This window comes from Pogona vitticeps, chromosome 12 (assembly GCF_051106095.1).
Source record: "Pogona vitticeps strain Pit_001003342236 chromosome 12, PviZW2.1, whole genome shotgun sequence".
NCBI classification, from domain to species: domain Eukaryota; kingdom Metazoa; phylum Chordata; class Lepidosauria; order Squamata; family Agamidae; genus Pogona; species Pogona vitticeps.
The window spans coordinates 6989342-7011759 of record NC_135794.1 but is presented as its reverse complement, the minus strand read 5'-3'; the positions used below and the strand labels follow the sequence as shown (position 1 = coordinate 7011759).

The following is a 22418-nucleotide window of genomic DNA, read 5'->3' as shown; positions in this document are numbered from 1 at the left end:
CCTTCTCCTCTTGCCGTCACACTTTCCTAACATAAAGTTCTTTTCCAGGGAATCTTCTCTTCTCATGTGATGGCCAAAGTATTGGAGCCTCAGCTTCAGGATCTGTCCTTCCAGTGAGCACTCAGGGTTGATTTCCTTCAGAACGGATAGGTTTGTTCTCCTTGCAGTCCAGGGGACTCTCAAGAGCCTCCTCCAGCACCACAGTTCAAAGGCATCAATTCTTCGGCGGTCAACCCAGTTCTACTGGGCAGCAAAGTCACCAGAGGCTTCGCTACGGGAATCTCACAATGGTGGGAGCCCTTTCCTGAAACCTATCTGCACAGCACCGGTCCTTATTAGCCTGTCCTGTGAGCCTGAGCCTTTATTCGCTGTATTTATACTTTTTCCAAGCAGCTCAGGGGCAGTGTGTTTCCAATCGCACAACAACCCTGTACAGCGGACCCTCGACTTACAGACGGCTCGACTTACAGACTTTCCGAGTCACAGACTTCTCCGGCCGCAAAATTTAGGTTCGACTTGCAGCCGGAGAATTGACGTACAGACCAGAAAAAAAACCAAAATGGAACAAAAACGGCCGGTTACGGGATTAATCGGTTTTCAATGCATTGTAGGTCAATGGAGCCTCGACCTACAGACTTTTCGACCTGCGGCCACCATTCCAATACGGATCAATTCCGTAAATGGAGGGTCCACTGTAAAGTAGCCTAGGCTGAAAAAAATAGCAGAAGGAAGGTTGCCTAGAAGGTTGTAATTTAAGCCGAATGAAATTGACTAGCTTTTAAGATACAAGAAGAGCTTTATTTGTTTATTTAAAATATTTCTCCTTAAAAAGCACTCAAGGCAGCTTTTTGAAGTTTTTACTGTTCTCTCTCTTTCTCTCTCACTGTGCATTTTATGTTTTCCTGTGTGTGTGTGTGTTTATCCAGTAATAGGGTTGTTCTGTTCTTTTTTTCTGTTTTGTTTGAATGATTTGAAGGGTTACAGAGGAGCCTCCTGGAAATTAAAACAGAGCAATCCTTAGTTTTTCAGCTTTCTCCAAGACTTTTGTGGTAGAGAGTCAGGATTAAAGGTATCATAAATCCATCAGTCGATGATAGCATTTCCTATCTCTTCGCTCCCATATCTTCCAAGCCAAGGGCACCGTCTATAAACCGAGTTTACACAGCAGAAGAGAGAGAATATCCATGATATAACAATGCATGCCTTCCCATGGCAGGCCCTCATGGTACATTCCACGACCTTTCCACCCCCCTCTGCCCCGATGGTTTGTCCCGAGCCTATTCTCTTCCACGGAGGGCGTTTCTCTTCCTCTATTCTCAGCGCATTCCACTTGTCGAGCCTTTCACAAACCTCTTCGCCTCTTCTTCCCCCCCCCCCCTTTGTTCTTGCTTTTGGTCTGTTCCATTTGACTGGCAGATAACTGGCAAGACTCCGAGGCCTTAACCCTCATTCTCCAAAGGCTGCTGCGCGATACGGAGAGCGCCCGCCCTGTGGCGCTAAAGCAGCCGTACGGAGACGGTTAACGATGTTTCCGTAGAGGCGCTGCGTTATTCCCCAATCGAATTTACGGCGGGACAGGCCGCGTCACAGCGTTCGGTGCCTACGGAGATAGCGTAGCAGAGGCCTTTCCCTCTTTGAGGCGGCCTTCCTGAGGGAGACGTGGCCGTTACCCGGCCCGGGAGGAGGGGGCGGAGAGGCGGGTCGTGGGGAAGGCGCGGGCTCCGTCAACCCCGGAGGGATGGCTCCTCCTTGCCAGACACGCGGCTGTTTCCCGAGAGGAGCCTTAAGCCGGGCCTGAGGGAGAGCGGGAACCCACCCGGCCGGGCCTCTCCTTCGGCTGAGGTAAAAGCGGGCCCGCGCTTTGGAGCCCCTGCGAGTCAAGGAGAGCCTCAGGCGGCCTAGGTTTGTGGGGCGGCGGGGGGAAGGCCCCTGCCCCACATGCTTTGCCTGAAGAAAGGGGTCGGGTCCTGGAGGAAGAGGGTTCTGGCTGGAGGCCTCCGGTGGGGGGGGGGACACGGCAGGGCGGTGTAGTGGTTAGAGCAGCTCCCTGGGCCCCTTCCCTCAACTGTGAGGCTCCCTAAGGGACTTTAGGCCAGGCCCTGGCCCACCTGGCGGGGTTGTTGTGAGGATAGTACGGGAAGGAGAGGCAGGTTCATAGGAGGGGAGGAGAGAGAAAGAGAGAAGAAATGAAATTCTGCAGTTGAAAGGGTGGATAGAAATTTAAGCCATTGGTTAAAATGGCCCTCCAGACACAACAGGCCTTTGTTATTGGCCTGGCTGGTAGGGGCTGATGGGAGTTGGAGTTCATCAGCGCAGCCCTAGACTGCACTTCTAGCCTTTAAATCCCTAAAGGGTTTGGGCCCAAGCTGTCTTAAAGTCTGTGTCTCCCTTTCTGAGCCTGCCTGCCTGTTAAGAACATCAGGGCAGGCCTTTCTCTCAATCCCACCACCTTCACCGGTGCATTTGATGGGGACGCGGGAAAGGGCCTTCTCGGTTTTTATTCCCAGACTCTGGAACTCCCTCCCACTGGAGGCCAGGCTGGCCCCATCTTTGATGTCCTTCCGCCAGCAGGCAAAAGACCTTTCTCTTCTGCAAGCTTTCCCTCAGTGACTGGCTTTACTAATGTAAGCCACCTTGGGTCCTTTTTTTTTAAAGGAGAAAGACAGGGTAAAAATATTTTAATTCATTAATTACAGGGGATTTTGTGAGGATAATGTGGGGAAAAGAGGTGTGTTTGGGGGGGGGTTGAGGGACATATGAAGTTCATTAGTTGGAAGACTTGATAGAAATCAATTTTTTTAAAAATGAACCTCTGGCTCATCAGACATAGCTGTTTCATAATCTTTCACAATTCCACTAGCTGGTAGGGGGCTGATGGGAATTGGTTCATCAACATTTGGAAGGGAACAAGACAGTCCTGATGGACCCAGTGGTTCGACCTCAGAAAAATCTGGAACCTCTCTGAAAAAGTAATGAGGTGGAGTCCCTAGAGGTTCCTGGACTTTGATGATGGTAGTGGGAGATTTTTCATCACTTCCCTTAAGACCGGACCTGTCCCTCACATAATCCTAGTTCTGTAGCCAGGTTCCCAATTCCTATAATTTGTTGCTTTACAGAAGTTAAGTAGATATTGTAGATAAGTAGATAATGTTGCAGCTTAGAAAGGAAGATCTGAAAAAGAAAGAGGTATAATTTTTAAAAAAATAAATTAAGGGGTGGGGGAAACAAAGGGGAGAAAAAGGCTAGAGAACTGCATCTAGATCAGTTTGAAAAACTCATACTGCTCCTGTTTAAATATTTCTTTATAGGTGGTGAAGAAGAATCAATGGAACTAGGAATTATGGAGGAAAGCAATTTTCTGTTTCTGCCAGGATTGGAGAAAATCACCATATAAATCTCTCACCACGGTGCATTCTTAATCTCAGCTTCTGAGGATCAGCATGTGGCACAAATCGGTGTGTGTGGCCTTGCTGGCCCTTGCTACAGGCTACGTTTTCTTGCTGGACCCTGAGCTTCCAGATTCAGTGCTGGAGTATCTCTCAGGTGTCTTCTTGTACAACGTCCGGGGTGGTCTTCCATCTCCAGAGAGCAGGATGGCAGCTGCCTGGGATGCACTTATTACCCAACCAGCCAAGCAGTGGAATCGAGTTGCTGTTGGGTAAGTGGCTGTCTCGTGTTACTCTGTTGGTTACCTAAGTGTCCGCTCTGAGTACTTCCCTCCATCTTGTCTGCCGAAGAGCCTTGCACGTTCCCTCTGCAGGACATTCCATGGAACGTGTTTTGGTGCATATTGTTGGTTAGGAGAAAACCTAACATACTCACACATCATTGCACATGGGAGGGGACAATCAAGTAGTGATGGACAAGTTGTCTTGTGCAGAAGGTGGTCTGCCATTGTTGGACCTGGTAATTCTGAGGATTTCCTGGATTAAAGTTTTAAAGTTATCACCATAGAAAGATTAGTGCTTCCACTGCCAAGTTTAGCTGCTGGTTGAGGAGTGCCTGAAAGATCCAAAAAGGTGAGATTAGGAGTCCAACTTTCTTTCTAAATAAATAAATAAATAAATTTATGGCGGTGAAGAAGAATTTTGCATGTACTCAAAGCAACATTCCATGGCCAGAATGTTGCTTATGTTCACTGGTGTAAGTGATCAGACTGCTATTCCTTTAAGATAAATAAATTCTGGCCAGTGACATTAGCAGTAGAGCTTGCATTTATTCTTAATTAAATCAGGCTCATAGTTCTCTTTGCATATGAAATTTGCAGTGCAGTTCTGTATATCGCTACTCAGAAGTAACTTTGAGATCAGTTGGTCATATTGAATCACAGCTGCTTTAAGTCCTGGTTGTTAGGGGAAAAACAGGTTGTACACTGCAGGTTTAAAATCTTTTTAAAGCTGTAATGTGCAAATGTTGTTGTTGTTGAAAACAGAAAACATCTCTACATAGATTTAGTGATTATTCTGATCAATGACCTGAAATGACTTTTAGTGAAAGTGAAATAAGAACCAGCCAAAGCAGAAGGATTAAGAAGATAAAAATCATGATTACAGAAGAACTACACAACTTTAACATTGATAATGAAGGAAGTGAGACAGTTTAGAAGTTTTTTTAATGACTACTAGATAGCTCAGTGGTTTAAGTATCTGGCTGTGGTGTGAGAGTTTGGGAGTTTCCCCATGTGCCACCTTGGCAGGAGCTGAACTCCATGATCTCTGTGTGTGGGGGGGTACTTTCAAGCTCTGTAGTTCCCAGAATATTATTATCATCAATCCAAATTGGAGAATGCAGGCAAGAAATTGGAAGAAAGAGACTAGGAAGGGTAGCAGAATTAATGCAGATATACAAAAAGCTCCTGATTTTCAACTGTTGAATGTACAAAAAGTCAGATGTTTAGTAATTTGCGAAAGCTGCAATGTTGTACATCTTTACTTGAGAGTAAGTCGCATGATATTTCATGCAAGAGTATTTCACACGCTAGTAAGGTTATGCTCAAAATCCTACAAGGTAGGCTTCAGCAGTATGTAGATCGAACACTCCCAGAAGTACAAGCTGGATTTCAGAGGGGCAGTCGAACTAGAGACCAGATTGCTAACATAAGGCATCTGCCACTGAAGGATACCTGAAGGAAATCAACCCTAAGTGCTCATTGGAAGGAGAGATCTTGAAGCTGAGGCTCCAATACTTCATGAGAAGAGAAGACTCCCTGGAAAAGACCTTGATGTTGGGAAAGTGTGAGGGCAAGAGAAGAAAGGGATGACAGAAGACGATATGGTTGGACGGTGTCACCGAGGCTACCAACATGAATTTGACCCAACTCTAGGAGGCAGTGGAAGACAGGAGGGCCTGGCATGCTCTGGTCCATGGGGTCATGAAGAGTCGGACACGACTTAACGACTAAACAACGACAAAGTCGCATGGATTACACTGCAAGTCAGTAAGGAGTACCAAAAGGATTTCCTGCCTTTTTCTGCTAAAATCTTCAGTTATTTGCTCAAAGCATGTGCAAGAGAATTTTTATTTATTTTATTTTATTTTATTTTATTTACCATATATCCCCCCTATCTGGTCTTGCGACCACTCTTTTTTGTTACACTTTGTACATTAGAGATGACCTAAACTGTACCTTTTTATTCTCTTCATACAGAGTCAATGCCTGTGTAGATGTGGTCCTTTCTGGAGTAAAGCTGCTGCAGGCCCTTGGCCTAGATTCTGGGACTGGACAAGACCATTCAGTCCTGCATTCCGCAACAGATCTAAAAGAAGCATTCACCTACTTTATGGGGAAAGGAGCTGCTGCAGAACGCTTTTTTAGTAATGCACAGTTGTTCCATCAGATTGCACAGACTGCTTCTGAGTATCCTGGGGCACAGGTACATTGCTTAGTTTGAAACAAATTTCATGCCTCTGTGACCCATTACATAGTGCTAATATCTAAGATCTCTTCTGTGCTACAAAGTGGTTGAGGCAGTATAACTTCTTTGTTGCTTTCCTGTTTGATTATTTAGCTTCTGTAGGTTTGCCATTCTCTGTCTCTGGAGAGTTAGTAAAAAAGGCACAGTCTGGAGACTTCCTTGAAGTCGGGTGGGCAGCATGGGGCATGTCCAACATTCGATTCCATTTTTTTAAGTCTTCTAGGAAGCAAATATTGGGGGGGACTGGCTAAGTGCTGCCACTGAGGGGTTGCCCTCTGAAGGGGGTGGGGTGCCAAACCGTAGTTCAGTTGTTTCACTGGGAAACATCTCACCAAACCAGCAGTTTGTGCTCATTTCTAATTATGAGACATAGTTATTCCACAGAGAACTAGATATTTATATTCTTGACTGTGCAGATATCAAACTATGCAAAGGACTGTAGTTCTGTCAGTGTTGACATTGCAGATCAAATGTGTGCTTCAACTGTTTTACAGTTATATGTGGGAGGTAATGCTGCTCTCATTGGCCAGAAAATTGCAGCTAATCCACATCTTAAGGTAAGGTTGGCAACAACAGACTTCATTGATCTGTTTATAACTTTATATTTAATTTGCTCATTGATTTTCATATTACAGAACCTGCGAATAATATCTGCTTGGTCTTCCCCTGCTTACCCAGTGCACATACAATCCTAATACAGAAAGGTTTTTCACCATATCGGTTCATGTCCTGCAGATGCTATAAATACCATTTGTTGTACATTTCAGTTGCTGTCTCTTGAGGCCCTGCTGTGGCTTTGTTTTGATTATGCTTCTTTGCAAGGCCCTGAAGAACACACAGGCAAGATCTTGCAGAATGATGTGTGAAATAAGTGCCGCTGTATAAACTAGGACAGTTGTGTGGATTTCTTTATGACGTTGTAACTGGTACTAACCCTCAGCATCTCTAGCTGAATGATGCAGGCACATGTTAAAATGTGTTACTCTAATATATAAATCAGACCACTGACTATGGTAAGCATTACATGGTGAAGAAAATAGCATTTAGAGCGCAGGAAGAGAATGTGGGAAGATGCTTTCAGTGAGCAAATGTAAACAGACATATGAAGTGAAATGCAATCAGAAGCAAGGCCTTAAATAACCTCTCACTAACTGTTTAGAATGTGGGAAGAGTTCTTACTCACTACCTCTTACGTTGTATTTACGATGCATATTTGTCATCATAATCATATAATCCTGAAACTGCAGAGCTGGAAGGAACTCTATGGATCATCAAGTCCAACTCCTGTCAGGGAGACACAGTGGGGAATCGAACTCCCAACCTCTAGCTCTGCAACCAGATGCCCAAACTACTGAGCTATCCAGCAGTTCTCATATCAAAAGGCATCCAGTGTTCTCCCTGACTAATGTTGGTTTTGCCAAGTCTCACAACAGAATAAACATTAGGGGTCCAACTATATTGGGAAGCATCTGGAATTCTTTGTACTATTCAGCCACTATCCATGTAGTGATGCTGGTGTACATTGTGCTGTGTACTAACATATGCAAACAATAGCTATTTGTCCCAAGGAAGTCTAATTTCAAATCTGGGATTATTGTAGAGCAAGGATAACAAAGTATGAATGAAAACAGATAAATTGATTTTTGTTTCAGTTGGGATGCAGATACATGGATTAAAGCCATTAATATGACAGAAGGGAGAAGTTCAACATTTCTTGCACCTGCATCCTGCCTTTCTCTCATTGAGCTAAGGACAATATCTATGGCTCTCCTCCTCCCTGCTTTTATCTTCACAGTAGCCTTGTGAGATAGTCAAGCTGAGAGAATGACTAGTGCAAGCTTAGGTGAGTTTTGTGGCTTGATGGAGCCTAGAAATTCGATCTCCTACCATGTAGACATATTGGAGCCCTCTGGAGGTGTTTCATAAACCTGCTAGGTTTGTTCCCAGGGCAAGAGACCGAGGTGTTGAAAGTTCAGCATCTTCAGTACAAAAATCCCTCAGCCCTGCATTTCTCATGAGCTGAAAGGAGAAGCAGCTGCAGCAACATTGACTGATAAAGATCTTGCCGTCTAATGAATGCAGCAGTACCGATGCAAGTGAAAATAGTGTTACTAAGATGGCAGCATTTTCTGAGGCTGAGCCTTCTTCAGGGGCCTGTTTCTAACATTTTAGTGCCTTGAAGAAGAGCAGAGTTGAAATCAGTTCTGGTAAGGTTGGGTATCAGATGGCATAGAATGCAAGTACGTACATTTTCCAGTTCTTGTTGTCAGTAGTTAACATGGAGTATTTATTACTGTTGTTAGTAGTAAAGAACAAAAATATATTTCCTCTTTCTCATCTGCTTGCCAGTGCTGGCACCGTGCTTGCTAAATAACTTCCTTCGCTGCTGCCACCCCCCCCCCACCCCACCCCCCCCTCCACACTTTGAGATGAAATGTTCTTTTGGAAAGGTCTTGAGAGTTTCCAGAAACCTGTTAGGTATAGGTATTCTAATCTGAAATGTTCTAATCATAAAAGTAAGGTGCACTTTAATTGTGCACTTAGTATATCTGTATAAGATCAAGACGGAAACACAAATATATTTAAATGTGTAGGATTAATTTGTGTTGGAGAGGTCCATATCTCTGTATTTCATTAGAAAGGGAAACTAACTATAAGGTATTTTAAATTTTTTGCCATGTAGGTTCTGCTGTGTGGCCCAATTGGTCCTAAACTCCATGAACTGCTTGATGAAAATGTTATTGTCCCTCCTGAATCAATGCAAGAACTGGACGAATTCCACCTTATTTTGGAATATCGAGCAGGTACGATCCATTGGAAAATGACGAAAGCCCCACTGATTCATTAGATATTAATAAGATTATGAAAGGAGTTGTCTTACCTGTTAAGCCATATATTTTGTCCTTTATAGCGAACCCACTGCGTGTCTCTCAGCCTCAGATGCAATGGGAGGGTGATTATAGTTTATTTTCACATTGTGGTTGTAAGGATGATTGAGGTAATGCACGTAAGGACTGCAAACACCTAGTAAAAGTGGGTGTATTGCCTCTAAGTAGTATACGAACAACGTTAATTCAAAAATAGGTGATCCATTAAATAAGAGATCTACTTTGGTCAACATGGAAAGATACAAAGTTACGGTCTATAGCTTTGTATCTTTTTGTGTTGAATGACAGGTTAAAATTATTCAACTTTTTCCAAGTGTGTTACATGATTACATAACTGGTTTCACATTAAAATGTTACAAATGTTGTAAGGTAATCCTAGGAAATTCAATTTCCGGTTGCCTTTCAGGATGTTTTTGGTAAAGTATATGTTTGGAAAGCTACAAATATAAACTGGTATACTCACAGATGTGGAATTATTTGGAAGAGAGCTGCGAGATAAGAATCCCCTCTGAGAAGATAGTGCACTGGATGCATAATAATACTACAGGTGGAATACTGAACTGATCTCGTTGCAGTAAAAATGAATCCTTTTATTGTGAATAATATATTCTAAAGTGCATGTTTAACCCATTGGAAGATGCATTTCAGTTATTCAGTTTGTTTGGGAAACCTGATAAATTCTTTAATGAAATATCCTGCCATTTACAATTAGCATTGAAGTGGTTGTACTACAATGAGAGGTTGCACTGCATCATACTGAGAGAAAGAAGTTCATCACATGAAAATTCGTATTTTGAACTTGGATAGAGAAAGTACCTAGGTGTTAAAATGTCAAAATATGAAGAATGACTCCAGGGAAGGTAAACCATTTAAACATACATGTATCCCTGAGTGGCCAGCTGCCCAGAGTGGCCTAGTTGCCATCTGGTGCGGGGTACAAATCTTCTTCATCATTATACCATTTTTTTTGTTTATAAGATGACCCAATGTATAAGACAAACCCCCCTTTTCTAACCCCAAATTTGAAAATTTGCACGATCGCATCCTTAAAAATGTCTGCTATGTGAACTTAAGTTTAAAAACTGAAGTTTGAATGAGAGGGAGAAATTAAAGCAAGTGCTGAGCATGTTCTGTAAAATTCTACAAAAGGCAGAATAAATTCACAGTGGAACTACAGTGGTGCCTCGCTTAACGGGCGCTCTGTTTAGCGACGAAACCACATAGCGATGAACTTTTTGTGATCGCAAAAGCGATCGCATTGCGATGTTTCCTATGCGGTTTTTTTGCTTTGCGACGATCGGTTCCCTGTTTTGCTTTACTGATCATTGCAAAGCGATGATTTTTTAACAGCTGATCAGCGATTTCAAAATGGCCGGCAGGTAAAAAAAATAGCCGCCCGCTGTGTTTTCACGCCAATTCCTCGCTTTAGAGGCAGTGAAAATGGCCGTCGTATGGAGGATTTTCACTTTAAGGTCAGTTTTTTGCCCATAGGAACGCATTAATCAGGTTTTAATGCATTTCTATGGGCTTTTTAAAATCACATAGTGACGAAATCGCTTAGCAGTGATTTTTGCTGCACGGATTAACGTTGCTATGCGAAGCACCACTGTAATGTGTCACACATTTTTCATAAAAATACTTTTGCTTGCCACGGGTTGAAATCCTGCTGCACAATATAGCATGTGCAATGATGATACCATCAGCAGTAGCAAACTGCCTCTGGTTATAGGCTGGTTATAGTGGTTTGTTTGTTGTTGTTGTTGTTTGCCATTTGAGGGAGTCCATGACTTTTGATCATGTACCAATCACATGCACCTTGACATTGCAGGTATTCTGCACTGATTGACCTTTAATCAGTGGTCCTGTTTCAGTCTGATTTCAGACTAGGAATGACATTGAAAACAGACTTTGTTGCCCTGAGCAGTGATATGCTCCAGAGTAAGGACAGGAGAGTGAAGACCACTTTGTCTTCCCGCATCTTTCCTCAAATTTTGACACCATTGATCGTAATATCTCTTGGACCGGCTCTGTGGAATGGGAATAGGCAGCACACTGTTGCATTTATTCTGTTTGTATAGCTGGGACCCTTCAAGAGGGTGGCCATTGGGGATTTCTATGGCAATTAAGCTCATGCTGTTCCATATTTATATAATGCTGCCGCAAGAAGTCATTCACACTTTTGGGGTTTAGTGCCATCAGTATGCTGATGACACCCGACTCTCCTCTTTGTTAGCAGCCAGCTGAGGCTATTCATGTGCTGAATTGCTGTTTGGAGGCTGTAACGGACTGGATAATGGCCTGTGAACTGGAATTGAATCAAAGGGAGACGTAGGCTCTGTTGCTCAGTGATTCCCATATCTGAGAGCTAGGTAGACTAACCTTCAGAGGAGGTGGCACTTCCAGAGTCTGGGAGTACTCCTTCAGCCATCTTTGTCGGTCGAGGCTCAGAGGAGCATAGTGTTCAGGATACCTGGGGGCTGTCTTTCATTGACTAACCAGCTACAACTATTCCTTGACAGGGACAACTTGGCTACCATCTTTCAAGACTGGTAATCTCCTGGTTAGACCACTTTAATGCACTTAAGTACCGCTGCTCTTGGAAATGACAGAGCTGCAATATGCAACTGCCAGACTGCTATCAGGAACACCTTTCACAGCCCGTATGACACCAGCTCTAAAAGAATTACACTGATTGCAAGTGCACTTCTTATCTGAGTCCAAGGTGTTGATGATGATTTACAAAGCACTAAGTGGCTTGGGATGTCAATACTTGAGGGAACACATTCCTTATACACACCTGCCTGATCACAGGGCTTTTCTGGGTCCTGTTTTCAAGAGACCTGAAGGAGGGCATTCTCCACTGTAATACCTCCAGGATGGAATTCTCTTCCCATAGAGGCTGCACTGCCATTTACTTCATTTCGCTCCCAAGTTAAAACATAGTTATACACCAAAGCCTTTGGGGATTAAGGATCTTACTTTGAAAGGCAATAGAAGCTCATCTGCTGCTGTTGTTTTAATGTGTATAAGTTTTTAAAAAATATTTTAAATGGTTTTCAATGCTTTTAAAATATTAAATTGTTTTATGTTGTTCTTGTTGTATTCTGAGATCTCAGGATATAGGGTGGGATATAAATTTCCTAAATAAATAGATAGATAGCTGAATTGGGGAACTAATCCCCGATTCCGAGAAAGTTTGAGGAAATGCCCAGGATTGTTGTATTTGGTGTTGAATTGTAAGCTCCGAACAAAAACCTGAAAACATTACACTGCTACATGTTTCTTCCAGAACATAAACATGAGCTGGGTTTTGAAGAAATTGCAGTCATCGCGGGGGGCAGCAGGGGGAAAGTATTAGTCTATTCTGATAACTTTAAGGATAGCTTTGTGTTTTCTTTTTCAAGCAGCAGAAGTTTCAAGCATTTAAATTAATGCCTTTTTATCTTCAATGGGGTAGCATTTTAGTGATGAGGCAGAGAGCCCTCTTAGGGGAATGTTAATATTGCAGATATTCTTGTTGGAGCCTTGGAAGCGTTTCTTGTTCTAAACAAGACTATAATGTGTAGTGCTTGTCTTCACAGTATATTTTTCCCTAGGGAAGCATTCTTCATGTCTCTTGATGATTACTGAATGTTCTCAAGGTTTGAGAGTGGATTAATCCTTTCTTTTTGAAGTGTCTAGGATGCTTGCCGAAGAGGACTGCATTTGTTTTGGCAGATTTCAGTAACTTCCCAGTTTTGCAAGTGTGTGGATTTTTTTTAAAAAAATTGCTTAGATGTCACAATAGTAACACATGAAATCCTAATGTATCTCCAGCTTGATTATTCCTGTGTCAAGTTGTGATGTTAAGGGATGTTAAGAGCCATCTCAGTTATCAATTGCAGCAGATGCCAGTGTTGGAGTTTAATCTGGTAGTACTGCTGTGTTTCCTGTGGCTGTGTAGGTTGCTAGGTGAAGAAGGAGCTGATGTGTTTTGAGAACTTTTGCTTTCCATTTGATCCAGAGCCCTGTCAATGCTCTTCTGCCCCTATTTGCTGCAGTGTTTCTACTGTATTTGACAGCAGTGTGTTTGCATGCTAAAAATTAGCTAATCAAATTCATGTGCCCCCCCCCAAAAAAGGATCCATAGGAAGCCCATGTCCCGGGATTCCTTCGATCTAATTATAAATTCTTGTCTTTAATGATAAGAATCAAGAATTATTTTTGATTTAGTTGTCTTACATTGCAGTGAGAGGAAATGCTTGCTGGCTTTTTCTCAAAACATATTGAGGACTTGCCCAGATTGTGTGATTTCAAGTTTCCTGCTCCGGGGTCCCTATGTGGTTTAGTGGATAGACTAGGACTCTGGAGAACAGGGTTCGAATCTCCACTTGGCCATGGAAACTCACTCGGAGAGTGAAAATGATAGAGCCACTCCTTAAATATCCCACTCACCTTGAAAAGCTTATTAGGGTCACTATAAGTTGGTTCTGACTTACAGTGACAGAACAGAACACATACACACACACTTCTTCATGGTTCAAAATGGTACTATTTGCACTGAACATCCACACATTCAACTTCTTTTATTCCAGCTTATCCACTCACAGGATGAAAAGAGCCATATTTTCCCACAAGACACCCCCCCTTTCCCTGCCAGTTTCTCTGCCCTTTTCATTCTCTGTCCCACCATGTTTACTTCCCCTCTCCACGCTCCTGTCTTCATACCACCTCTCCAAACTACAGTTTTGAAGACAAGGGTGATTGGTGGTTTTAGCAAAATGATGATGAGGGAACCCAATTCCTGAAAAAGGGTTCTGTGCAGAAAATCACACTGTGGAATAGAGGTGTGGGGAAATAAGGCCAAGAAATGTTCCTGCCCTACATGCTGCAATAAGGGGATAATTTACTGCTGTCCTGTTAACCACATGATGAAATGATATTATAACAACTTTAAGGGATGCAAAGGACTATATGTAGAAACCCCACATAATTGTGTGTTGGGGGGGACTCTTTCTCAGGTGAAGAGTGGGGACAGCTAAAAGCTCCAAATGCCAACCGCTTCATCTTCTCCCATGACTTGTCTAATGGGGCCATGAATATGCTTGAAGTATTTGTGTCTAGTCTGGAGGAGTTCCATCCAGACCTGGTGGTGCTCTCAGGACTGCATATGATGGAGGGACAAACCAAGGAGATACGACAGAATAGACTCCTCGAGGTAAGAGCCAGAGCCTTTAGTTTCCTCCTGAACTCTGCTTTCAAGGTGCCTTTTTGGGGGGATTAAATAAACAAATAGAAACCAATCTAGTTCTTCAGTATGTGGGTGTGGGTTATAGTCTATTCATACTCTCGTCATATAAAGTGCTCTCTCGAATATACCAGATACTTCATTTTCATGCCAAGTGTCTTAATTGCAAGTAAGCCTTGTTAAGAAACACGCCTGATGTAAGTGTGTAAGATTGCAGCTTTAGAAGATTACTTATATAAATGATAAAAATAAATAAATAAATCACATTTATATCCTGCTTGTTTGCCTGTAAATAGCATTCAAATTGCTGAATGTAGTAAAATCAAATAAAAATAAATACAACAAATGTATAAAGTTTTTTTAAACTGACCACTTCAGCTATATATGTAATAATACATTTGCGAACTAGGCCATTCTCTTTTTATTACTTATTCCTAACATAAATCCCTCCCCCATGCTTTCTGCAGGCTGTAGCTTCCATTTCTGACATTCCCACAGATGTTCCTGTACATCTGGAACTGGCCAGTATGACAGACCCGGAACTCATGAGTGAGATCATACATCAGGTAATGACAATGGGAGGGTGCATGATAGTCTCCCAATAAATGAACCTTTTTGACTATTGATAGAGTAGAGCCAATAGCAAAAGTTAACTTCTCCCATTGAAGAAGGCAAGGACAAAAAAAAAAAAAAGCAAAAATAAACCCTTTCCGTCTTGAGTGTCTTCATGAGGAGTGCAAGATTCCTGGGTTGCTCTGGAATAACTTCAGGAGCAATAGCCTATTCGGTTCTTCATTGCCTACCACATCTTTCTTATTGGGTGGCTTCTCCTTTGCTGCCCCAGGTGTCTACCCCTCCATTATTAGGCAGGAATGAGAGAAAAAGAAGTAGTGCTTCTGTGTCTTTTCAGCTGCTCCAAAGCGACACTTCTCACATGGGGACTGGTTTTACACCTTGGTGCCTCTTGCCCTCAGAATCCAGTACTTCTGTGATGGCATTCCAAAGCAGTACACCTTCGTTGATAAGCCCGGTTGCGTGAAACCCAGTACCATGCACAAATGGACCCATAACATGGCCAGCCCCTGGACCAAGGAGAGCCTTCTTTGGTCTTCAAGGCAAGTTTTTGTCTTCCTGGAAGCACAGCATGGCAGGATGCCTGGGTTGCTCCGAGGAGCCCTCTTCCTTTCCCAGTAATTCCACGTTCGTCTCTTCTCCTTGTCTGCTTCTTCTTCTCCCAAGAGGTTTTCTGTCCTTATTTTTTGCTCCCTTAGCTGTCTTTTCACTCAGCAACAGGGATGCCTCTGATCTTGAAGTGGTCCCAGGAGATATATGCCACCCAGCCTCCATGTTTGCCACAGGGTCCAAAACAGATGGCAGTTGACATGCAACATTAGGCCTCAAGTTCATCAACAGGTCTCAGAGGAAAGTAGAGGTTCGGAATAGCAGTTCTTCGGTTGATGACAGATGCCATCCAACCAGGGGACATCCTAGTGTCCCATAAGACATACGTGTATCTCTTGCATAATCTAGACATACCCATCAGAATTCTTTAAGGAGGTTTCTGTGTATCTGATGGTGCACTGTGTATGATCACACAGCGTGATAACGGTGTGTGATGAAATATATAACCTTACCTTCTGTTCTCAGGATAAGTCTGTTTCTTCTGGAATCATAGCCCATTTCATCAGGGCTGCAGCAATTTCTGCTTCCCTAAACTTTTCAGTGCCCTGGAGGACATTTAACTGAGTGGCAAAATACCCCTTTTGCCTTTATCTGGCGATTATAGGATTGGAAATACTGTACAGTGGTGCCTCGCTTAACGATTTTAATTGGTTCCAAAAAACACATCACTATGTGAAAACATTGTTAAGCGAAACACCATTTCCCATAGAGATGCATTGAAAACCGGATAATCCGTTCCAATTGGAACGGATTACCATCCTTAAGCAAAAATCCCCATAGGAAAAAACGTTAAGCGAAACCCATTGAAATGCATTGAAGCCTATTTCAATGGGGGGAAAAATTCACAACAAATTCAAAAAGACTCAGAACAAAGCCAAATTAAGTTAACGAAGGTTTTATTAGGTGCACTAATGATTCCAAGCATTTTAAACATTTTTAAACATTTTAGAATATTTTAAAAATAGCAAAAACAGGGCTGTAAAAAAAAAGTTAAGCGAAACAAGGGGACCTAAAACTGTCATCGTTAAGTGAAGCATGGTCCCAAAATCGTTAAGCGAAAATCGCCCATAGGGAAAATCGTTAAGTGAAGCACAAGATCACTCTGAAAAAGCCATCGTTAAGTGAATTTTTCATTGTACGAAACAATCGTTAAGCGAGGCACCAATGGAAAATGTTTTGATTGCCAGGTATTGGAGAGAGTCCAGTTAAGTCACCCTCCCACTCATGGCACATTTATTGCTTTTTGGCTGAAGTCAAGTTCTGCAACTGAAAGGGGGATTTCGTCCTTCCTACCTGGAAGTTTTTTTTTTCTTGGCCCTTCTCAAGCAGGAGGAGTTAACCTTTCATTGTTGGGTCCACCACTTGCTATTTCGATCCTCTTCTAACTAGAGGTGGACTGTTTTCTCTCTTGTGTGGATTTGCATGTTGCTGGGATGCAGATGGCAAGAGAGAGTAACCTAATCAGTGCTGTGTTTTCCAGTATTACATTAACATATGGAGAAGTAGTTTGGTTAGGAGTGTTCTGTTGGCTAATGAGTAATAATGGACTAAATACTGTCCTTTAAAGACTTGTGTGTGTATGTGGGGGGGGGACAGTCTTTACCTAACTATGAGTTCCAAAGACTTTCAGATGGCATAACTATATAGCAAGTCATTTAAGACATGGAAACCAGATAGATAGAGATGTGCACTGATATTCAGGTACTGGCAGCATTTCTGGATGTCCCTTTGCTTTAATACCTTTTGGTAGCCTCTTGGTTCTGGAGAAAATATACTTAATCTCTAGCCTCCTTCCAGAGTGCACACTTGAAATTCTAAAACAAGAACCCTTTCATGTTTAAGTTTCTAGAAGACCTGTTCACCAAGGTCAGAAGTTCTTCACAGCTTCCAGTTTCTTCTTGAAGAAAAAGAACAAAATGCTACAGGTTGTCTGGGCAGAAGAAGAGGGGATAAATCTGGTATACTTAGTAGTTCTAATGGATTTGCTGGCCATTTGATTTTTTTATTTTAAAATGCTCTCTTCAAGCATAGGAATAAAAGCTAACACTCATCCTGCTTAGGAGTAGACTAGAATAATTAACATCATAATTAGTTGCATACTTATGCCTTCCACCTTGAAGTGGGTTAATCAGGAACTTGCTGGGACTCACTACTTTTATATACTTATAAAGTTCCTGTACGGCTATAGAGCTCTGCTTGTTGTACTCTTGACTTTCTGTATTAGTTCTCTCCAAGGCGAACCTATCACTAATTCTGTCTGTTAGCAGGTCTTTCCTCTCGTGGACTCCATTGGCTTGAATGAACAGGAGCTGCTGTTCCTCAGTCAAGCGGCTTCTGGACCTTATGCCTCACTCACTTCCTGGAATGGGACCCCAGATGTGGCGATGGTCAGTGATATCCTCTTCTGGATCTTGAAACACCATGGGAGGTCCTCTCAGAAGGCATCAGATCTTACTCGAATCCACTTCCACACGTTGGCCTATCACATCCTGGCAACTGTAGATGGGTATTGGGCCAACCAGGTGGCAGCTGTGGCGGCTGGTGCAAGAGTGGCAGGAACGCAAGCTTGCGCCACCCAAACCATCGATGCCAGCAGAGTCTTTCTTAAGGCACCGCTGGAGTTTGCCACTTCTAAGATGGAAGAGGGCTCTAGAGTTTCCTTAAATCCTGGCGAGCCAGTGTCGGAATGGCACAGGGATGGGATCTCATTCTATTACACTCCCGTTCTGGTGTGCAAAGATCCGCTGCGGACCGTTGGTCTTGGTGATGCCATTTCTGCCGAAGGACTCCTTTATTCAGAAATCTACCTTCATTAACTCGTGCAGACCAGAAACAACTTAACCTCTGCAAAATCTGAACCATGCAGGCGTGGATTGAAAGTTAGTATTTGGTAGATGAACCAAAGAATAAGAGTTAAGACACAGACCAGCTGTTGTGCTTTGCCACAAGGATATGTACAGTTCAGTGGTGAGGTATGAGTTGTTGAATATAAGGACCACCTTTTGCTCAGCGTGACAACTTGAAACAAAGCTGCTCTTGCTTTAAGCAAGCCAGTCTTACTTGCAATAACTTCCAAAGCTGGTCCCTAGGAGGAGACCACCGTGTCTAATTATTCCAGGAAGGATGAGTTGATCTTTCAGTCTTACTTCCAGAAAAGTAAAGGCAACATTTATCATGTTAGCCCTTTTTATCACATTCCAACCATGGCAAGAGTCGTTTGATAGTTGAGTGATCAAAATGTGTATGCCTTCAAGTTCTGCACTCCAGGGAGCACTCTCCCCAGCTCACAGTACAAAGATCTGTTCTAGAGGTATTGTATGTTGTTTTGTGGCCAGGGAAGTTGCTGAATTTTAGGTGCTCTTTTGCTTAGGTCAATAAAGCGGGGGTTGGGAGAATGGTATTTTATCAGATGAGCTTCATTGGCTGGTTTATGCTAATTTCATTCCTGTTTTGTTTTATTGCTTCTGTCAGAAGAATTTATACGGACACAGAGACTCTTATAATGCAAGGCAGCTGCATATCAAGTTATCTTACCCCTTAGTAGCAGACGTGTTTGTACCTTAGGCAGTGACCTCTGAGTCATTGCTCCCAATGAGCATTTCCAGTACAGCTGCTCTTCCCTGCTTTTCATAATGTGGAACAAGTGGCAGTTCACCAGGGCAAATGTCAGAGCAAAGAAATGGATTGCACAAGCCTTTCAAGGATTCCTTCACTCCTAATAAATGGCCGCATACAACTTTTGCAGACTAGAACAGCCACTTTGTGCTGGTGACTTTAAATCACAAGACCGCAGGCAAGAATTACATCTTAGCTCAGGAAATTGTCCTGGGCTGTCATGTATGTTGACTTTTTGTTTAACTATGTTTCCCAGTTGCTTTACATAGCAGAATTATGTAGCATCTGGAGGATCTGAAAGTGGACTTCAGGATGATGGCAAAGTCGGGTGACAGCCCTGTAAAGAGGGGGGGCTTCCAAAGAGGAATGTGGGTTAAAATCTTTCCTCGGATACAATTCTCACAAGGTGATCTTGGGCACAAGTCTCTTTCTTGGCTTTACTTACCTCATAGCATGGTTGTAAGGTTTAAAAGCTATTGTAAACCCATGGAGGAATATTGCGAGGAATTCAACAAAAGGTTGGACTGAAAAGGCATAGAGTGCCATTAAATTGTGATGAAAGCTGCTCAGAGTGGGATTAATGTTGATGAATCTGAATTAGACATCCTCAGTTACAATGACTTAGTATCCCATTTCTCGCTTAAATTATCTGTAAAGCTCTCAGAATCACAGAACATTAGAAATGTAAAATGACTCAGAAAACTATCTGATCAGCCTGGTTTTGCAGATTTCTTTTTTAAAATGTGACCTAACATTCACACCAGCTGAGGTAACGGAAGGTTTTGCATAATTTGAGAAACTAAAAAAATGTGAGCTTTATTAAAATGAAATGTTTCTTTAAATGCTTCTTTCAACCTTGTGCTAGAGATTCCCCATATTTTTCACAAGGAGCAAGTTTCAGGGCCTCCGGTTCTGAACCAGGAAGCTTCCTCCCCCCCCCCCCCCATATGCCATTTCACAGCTGGGGATCTTCTGAAGCTGTTTTCCACAAAGAGCGGCTTTGGGGGAGGGGGTTTGACTATTCCCTCCTTTCCCTGCACTGTCTGTTGAAATAAAGAACCTCACACAATAGGATATGTAAAATGACCTACAGTTTCACCCTTACACTGGATTGAAATAGTGATTCCTTAAACTCTTTCTGTGTGTACACGTGTGTGTGCTTGTGTGTTTTCCATAGGCTGATCAGGGGTACTAAGTCAAGTAGCCTTCAGTTTACAAACCTCCAGTGGAGAACTGCTAGTCTCTCCTTCACTGGTTCTGCGCTGCGCTGAAAAACAGGACTCAGCAGTATCAATCAGTGTTTTTAATTATAGGTCACTACTGAATAGTCAGATTCAACACCTGGCTTATTCATTTTGAAATTATCAGGAAGCAAGTACTAGAGAAGAGGCTTAAAAAGCAGCTGCCTGAGTAGGCAGTATTTGGATGAGCTAGATCTCGCCTTGCAAAAGTAGTTTCCTGTGTTCCTTCCCCATTTAAAATTGCCTGGTGGGTCCTTTCTTTACACCTGTTCTGCAGTGAACGGTATTTGAAGTTGGTTCTGCCTGTTAATGGTTTGGCGTCTCATGGCTTTGGCATCTTGCAGTGAAAATGCCTCGCTCAAATGAGTGCCCTCCCGCTGATAACCATTTTATTACCCAGCTGCAGTTTCTAAGATCCCAACCTTGCCTCTTTGCAGCTGTGTGCACTTTTTCTGTCATCCTGAGTCCAGGTGTGGAGTGTCCATATGCGACTGTTCACCAGAGCAGCATTTTGTTAAGTACACTGCTTTTGTGTGAGAGAGCAGAAGGGCAAAGACAGTTCCGTTTATTAGTCCCTCGCAGCCAGACATGTGGCTCATCCTTGAGACTGTTGGAAGGGCTTCTAGGACCAAGACTCTTGCGAGAGGAGGTTAGCAGAATCAGTACACTTGTCCCATTCCTCCATATACTTCAGGTTAGCGGAGGTTAACTCCCCTTCTCCCTCTCACACCATAGGGTCTGCTAACGTAACTAGGGCTGATAGAACTTTTCATCCAGCAGACTCTGAAGAATTGTTTTCCCCACCTATGAAGTAGAAGAATGCAGTTGGAGTTCACTGTGTCTGAAAAATTATCTGAAAAACATATTCCAAACATGAGAGTCTTGATAAATTTCTGTGCAGTTGCAGGTGCCTTCCTGTTTGGTTTTCCAATTTCACAGGCCATATTACAAGTAGATTTGGGTTTGGCCAATTTTTCAGATGTATATTAGAATGCAGTCACTGATGGAAGCCGCTTCACTTGGCCACAAGTCAATCCCAGAAATAATTGTGTGTCTGTGCAAGAGCAGGACCTCATGCTAATAGGGTTCTGTTAAAACACACACACACACACACACACACACACACACACACACACACACACACACACACACACACACACACACACACACACACACACACACACACACACACACACACACACACACACACACACACACACACACACACACACACACACACACACACACACACACACACACACACACACACACACACACACACACACAAACTCCTGCTTTATGTACTGTTTCGTTTTGAAATATGAAAGTGGGAAGAACTTTTCCAGATAGGGCAGTTTCTGTCGTGAGCAGCCAGATTGCTACAGCTTTCTGGTGCACCACAGTTTCTCAGGGACCTGCTAGCCCAAAACCCAACAAAGGACCAGGGGATTTAGTTTACTTGGACAAAGCATGTGCACAACATCTGTTATTTTGGTGGCAGATAGTTGCCAAGGCATACGGTTGTGAAAGTCACCTGCGATATGATACGAAAGCTACACTTGAATAACAGCAGAGACAGAATGGACATGATACGTAAAAGTTTTAAAAAGCATGCTTCAAAGCAATTTTGCCAGAATTTTTATTGTCAGATTGTTCAGCCTTCATTATTCCTGTGAAGTAGAAAGTATTTCTGGGCAATATTTGAGAGGTCATATTCTGTACTTTGGGTGGTGTTTTCACTAAATGTTGTTTTGTATTTACAGAGGTGTCCCCTTGTAATCATTTGGTTTTACACTCCATGGTTTTTCAAAGTGTGACTATCATACTAAGACATGGTTAGTATGGTCCCTTTAGCTGGGTAGTCTCAAGCATTTGTTCAGAGTTTCAAAACAAATTGCATTTCCAGCATTTTTCTGAGGTGTTGTGTACCTTGCTAAGGGATCGTTATCTTAGCAAGTGACACCACATGAAAACTTCATACAGTTGCTTTGCATTTAGGGTTTAAGCTTCAGGCTGAGGTACAGGATGTGCTGCAGGCTCAAGTTCTAGTTAACAGTGATTTTAGAGACTGCTTATGGATATAGAGGCCTAATTCAAATACAATGCAACATACATACAGGAAAAAAATCCTAAAGGCACGGGACACTATTAGTTGATGATGATGCAGTGCTTGGAACCTACAATGTCGGAAAAGATTGCTTTGGAGTGTGGTCCTCTACAGCAAATCTAGGACTATCAATTAATTGAAAGCTATACTCCGAGTTAATAAAAATGGTTCAGAGCTGCTGCCACTGGGGAGGCATGCCTGTCTGTCCTTAGGTTACATTCCCTGTGCATAAGCAGGTGTGCA

General features: G+C 42.7%; 1 protein-coding gene across 4 annotated transcripts; it reads left to right on the top strand.

The window, feature by feature from the left end:
- The first annotated feature begins 1702 nt into the window (after positions 1–1702).
- On the top strand, positions 1703–19669 carry ADPGK (ADP dependent glucokinase). Of its 4 annotated transcripts, none has more exons than XM_020803707.3 (8): positions 1703–1842; positions 3309–3658; positions 5648–5873; positions 6410–6472; positions 8599–8719; positions 13804–14000; positions 14498–14596; positions 17480–19669. In XM_020803707.3, exons 2-8 carry the CDS (start codon positions 3441–3443, stop codon positions 18026–18028), a joined length of 1473 nt encoding a protein of 490 aa, XP_020659366.2. In that variant the 5' UTR covers positions 1703–1842; positions 3309–3440; the 3' UTR covers positions 18029–19669. The 4 variants fall into 4 exon arrangements, with proteins under 4 accessions (XP_020659366.2, XP_020659362.2, XP_072838059.1 ...); XM_020803703.3 differs by having other exon boundaries at positions 17477–19669; XM_072981958.2 differs by lacking the exon at positions 1703–1842 and adding an exon at positions 2158–2624 and having other exon boundaries at positions 17477–19669.
- Positions 19670–22418: the final 2749 nt, after the last annotated feature.

Excerpts from the sequence above, each read along its gene's own strand:
- ADPGK (XM_020803703.3), top strand. The coding sequence starts at position 3,441 with ATGTGGCACAAATCGGTGTGTGTGGCCTTGCTGGCCCTTGCTACAGGC. Across the intron at positions 6,473-8,598 it reads CAGCTAATCCACATCTTAAG|GTTCTGCTGTGTGGCCCAAT; the intron begins GTAAGGTTGGCA and ends TTTGCCATGTAG. Across the intron at positions 14,597-17,476 it reads TGAGTGAGATCATACATCAG|CAGGTCTTTCCTCTCGTGGA; the intron begins GTAATGACAATG and ends TCTGTCTGTTAG.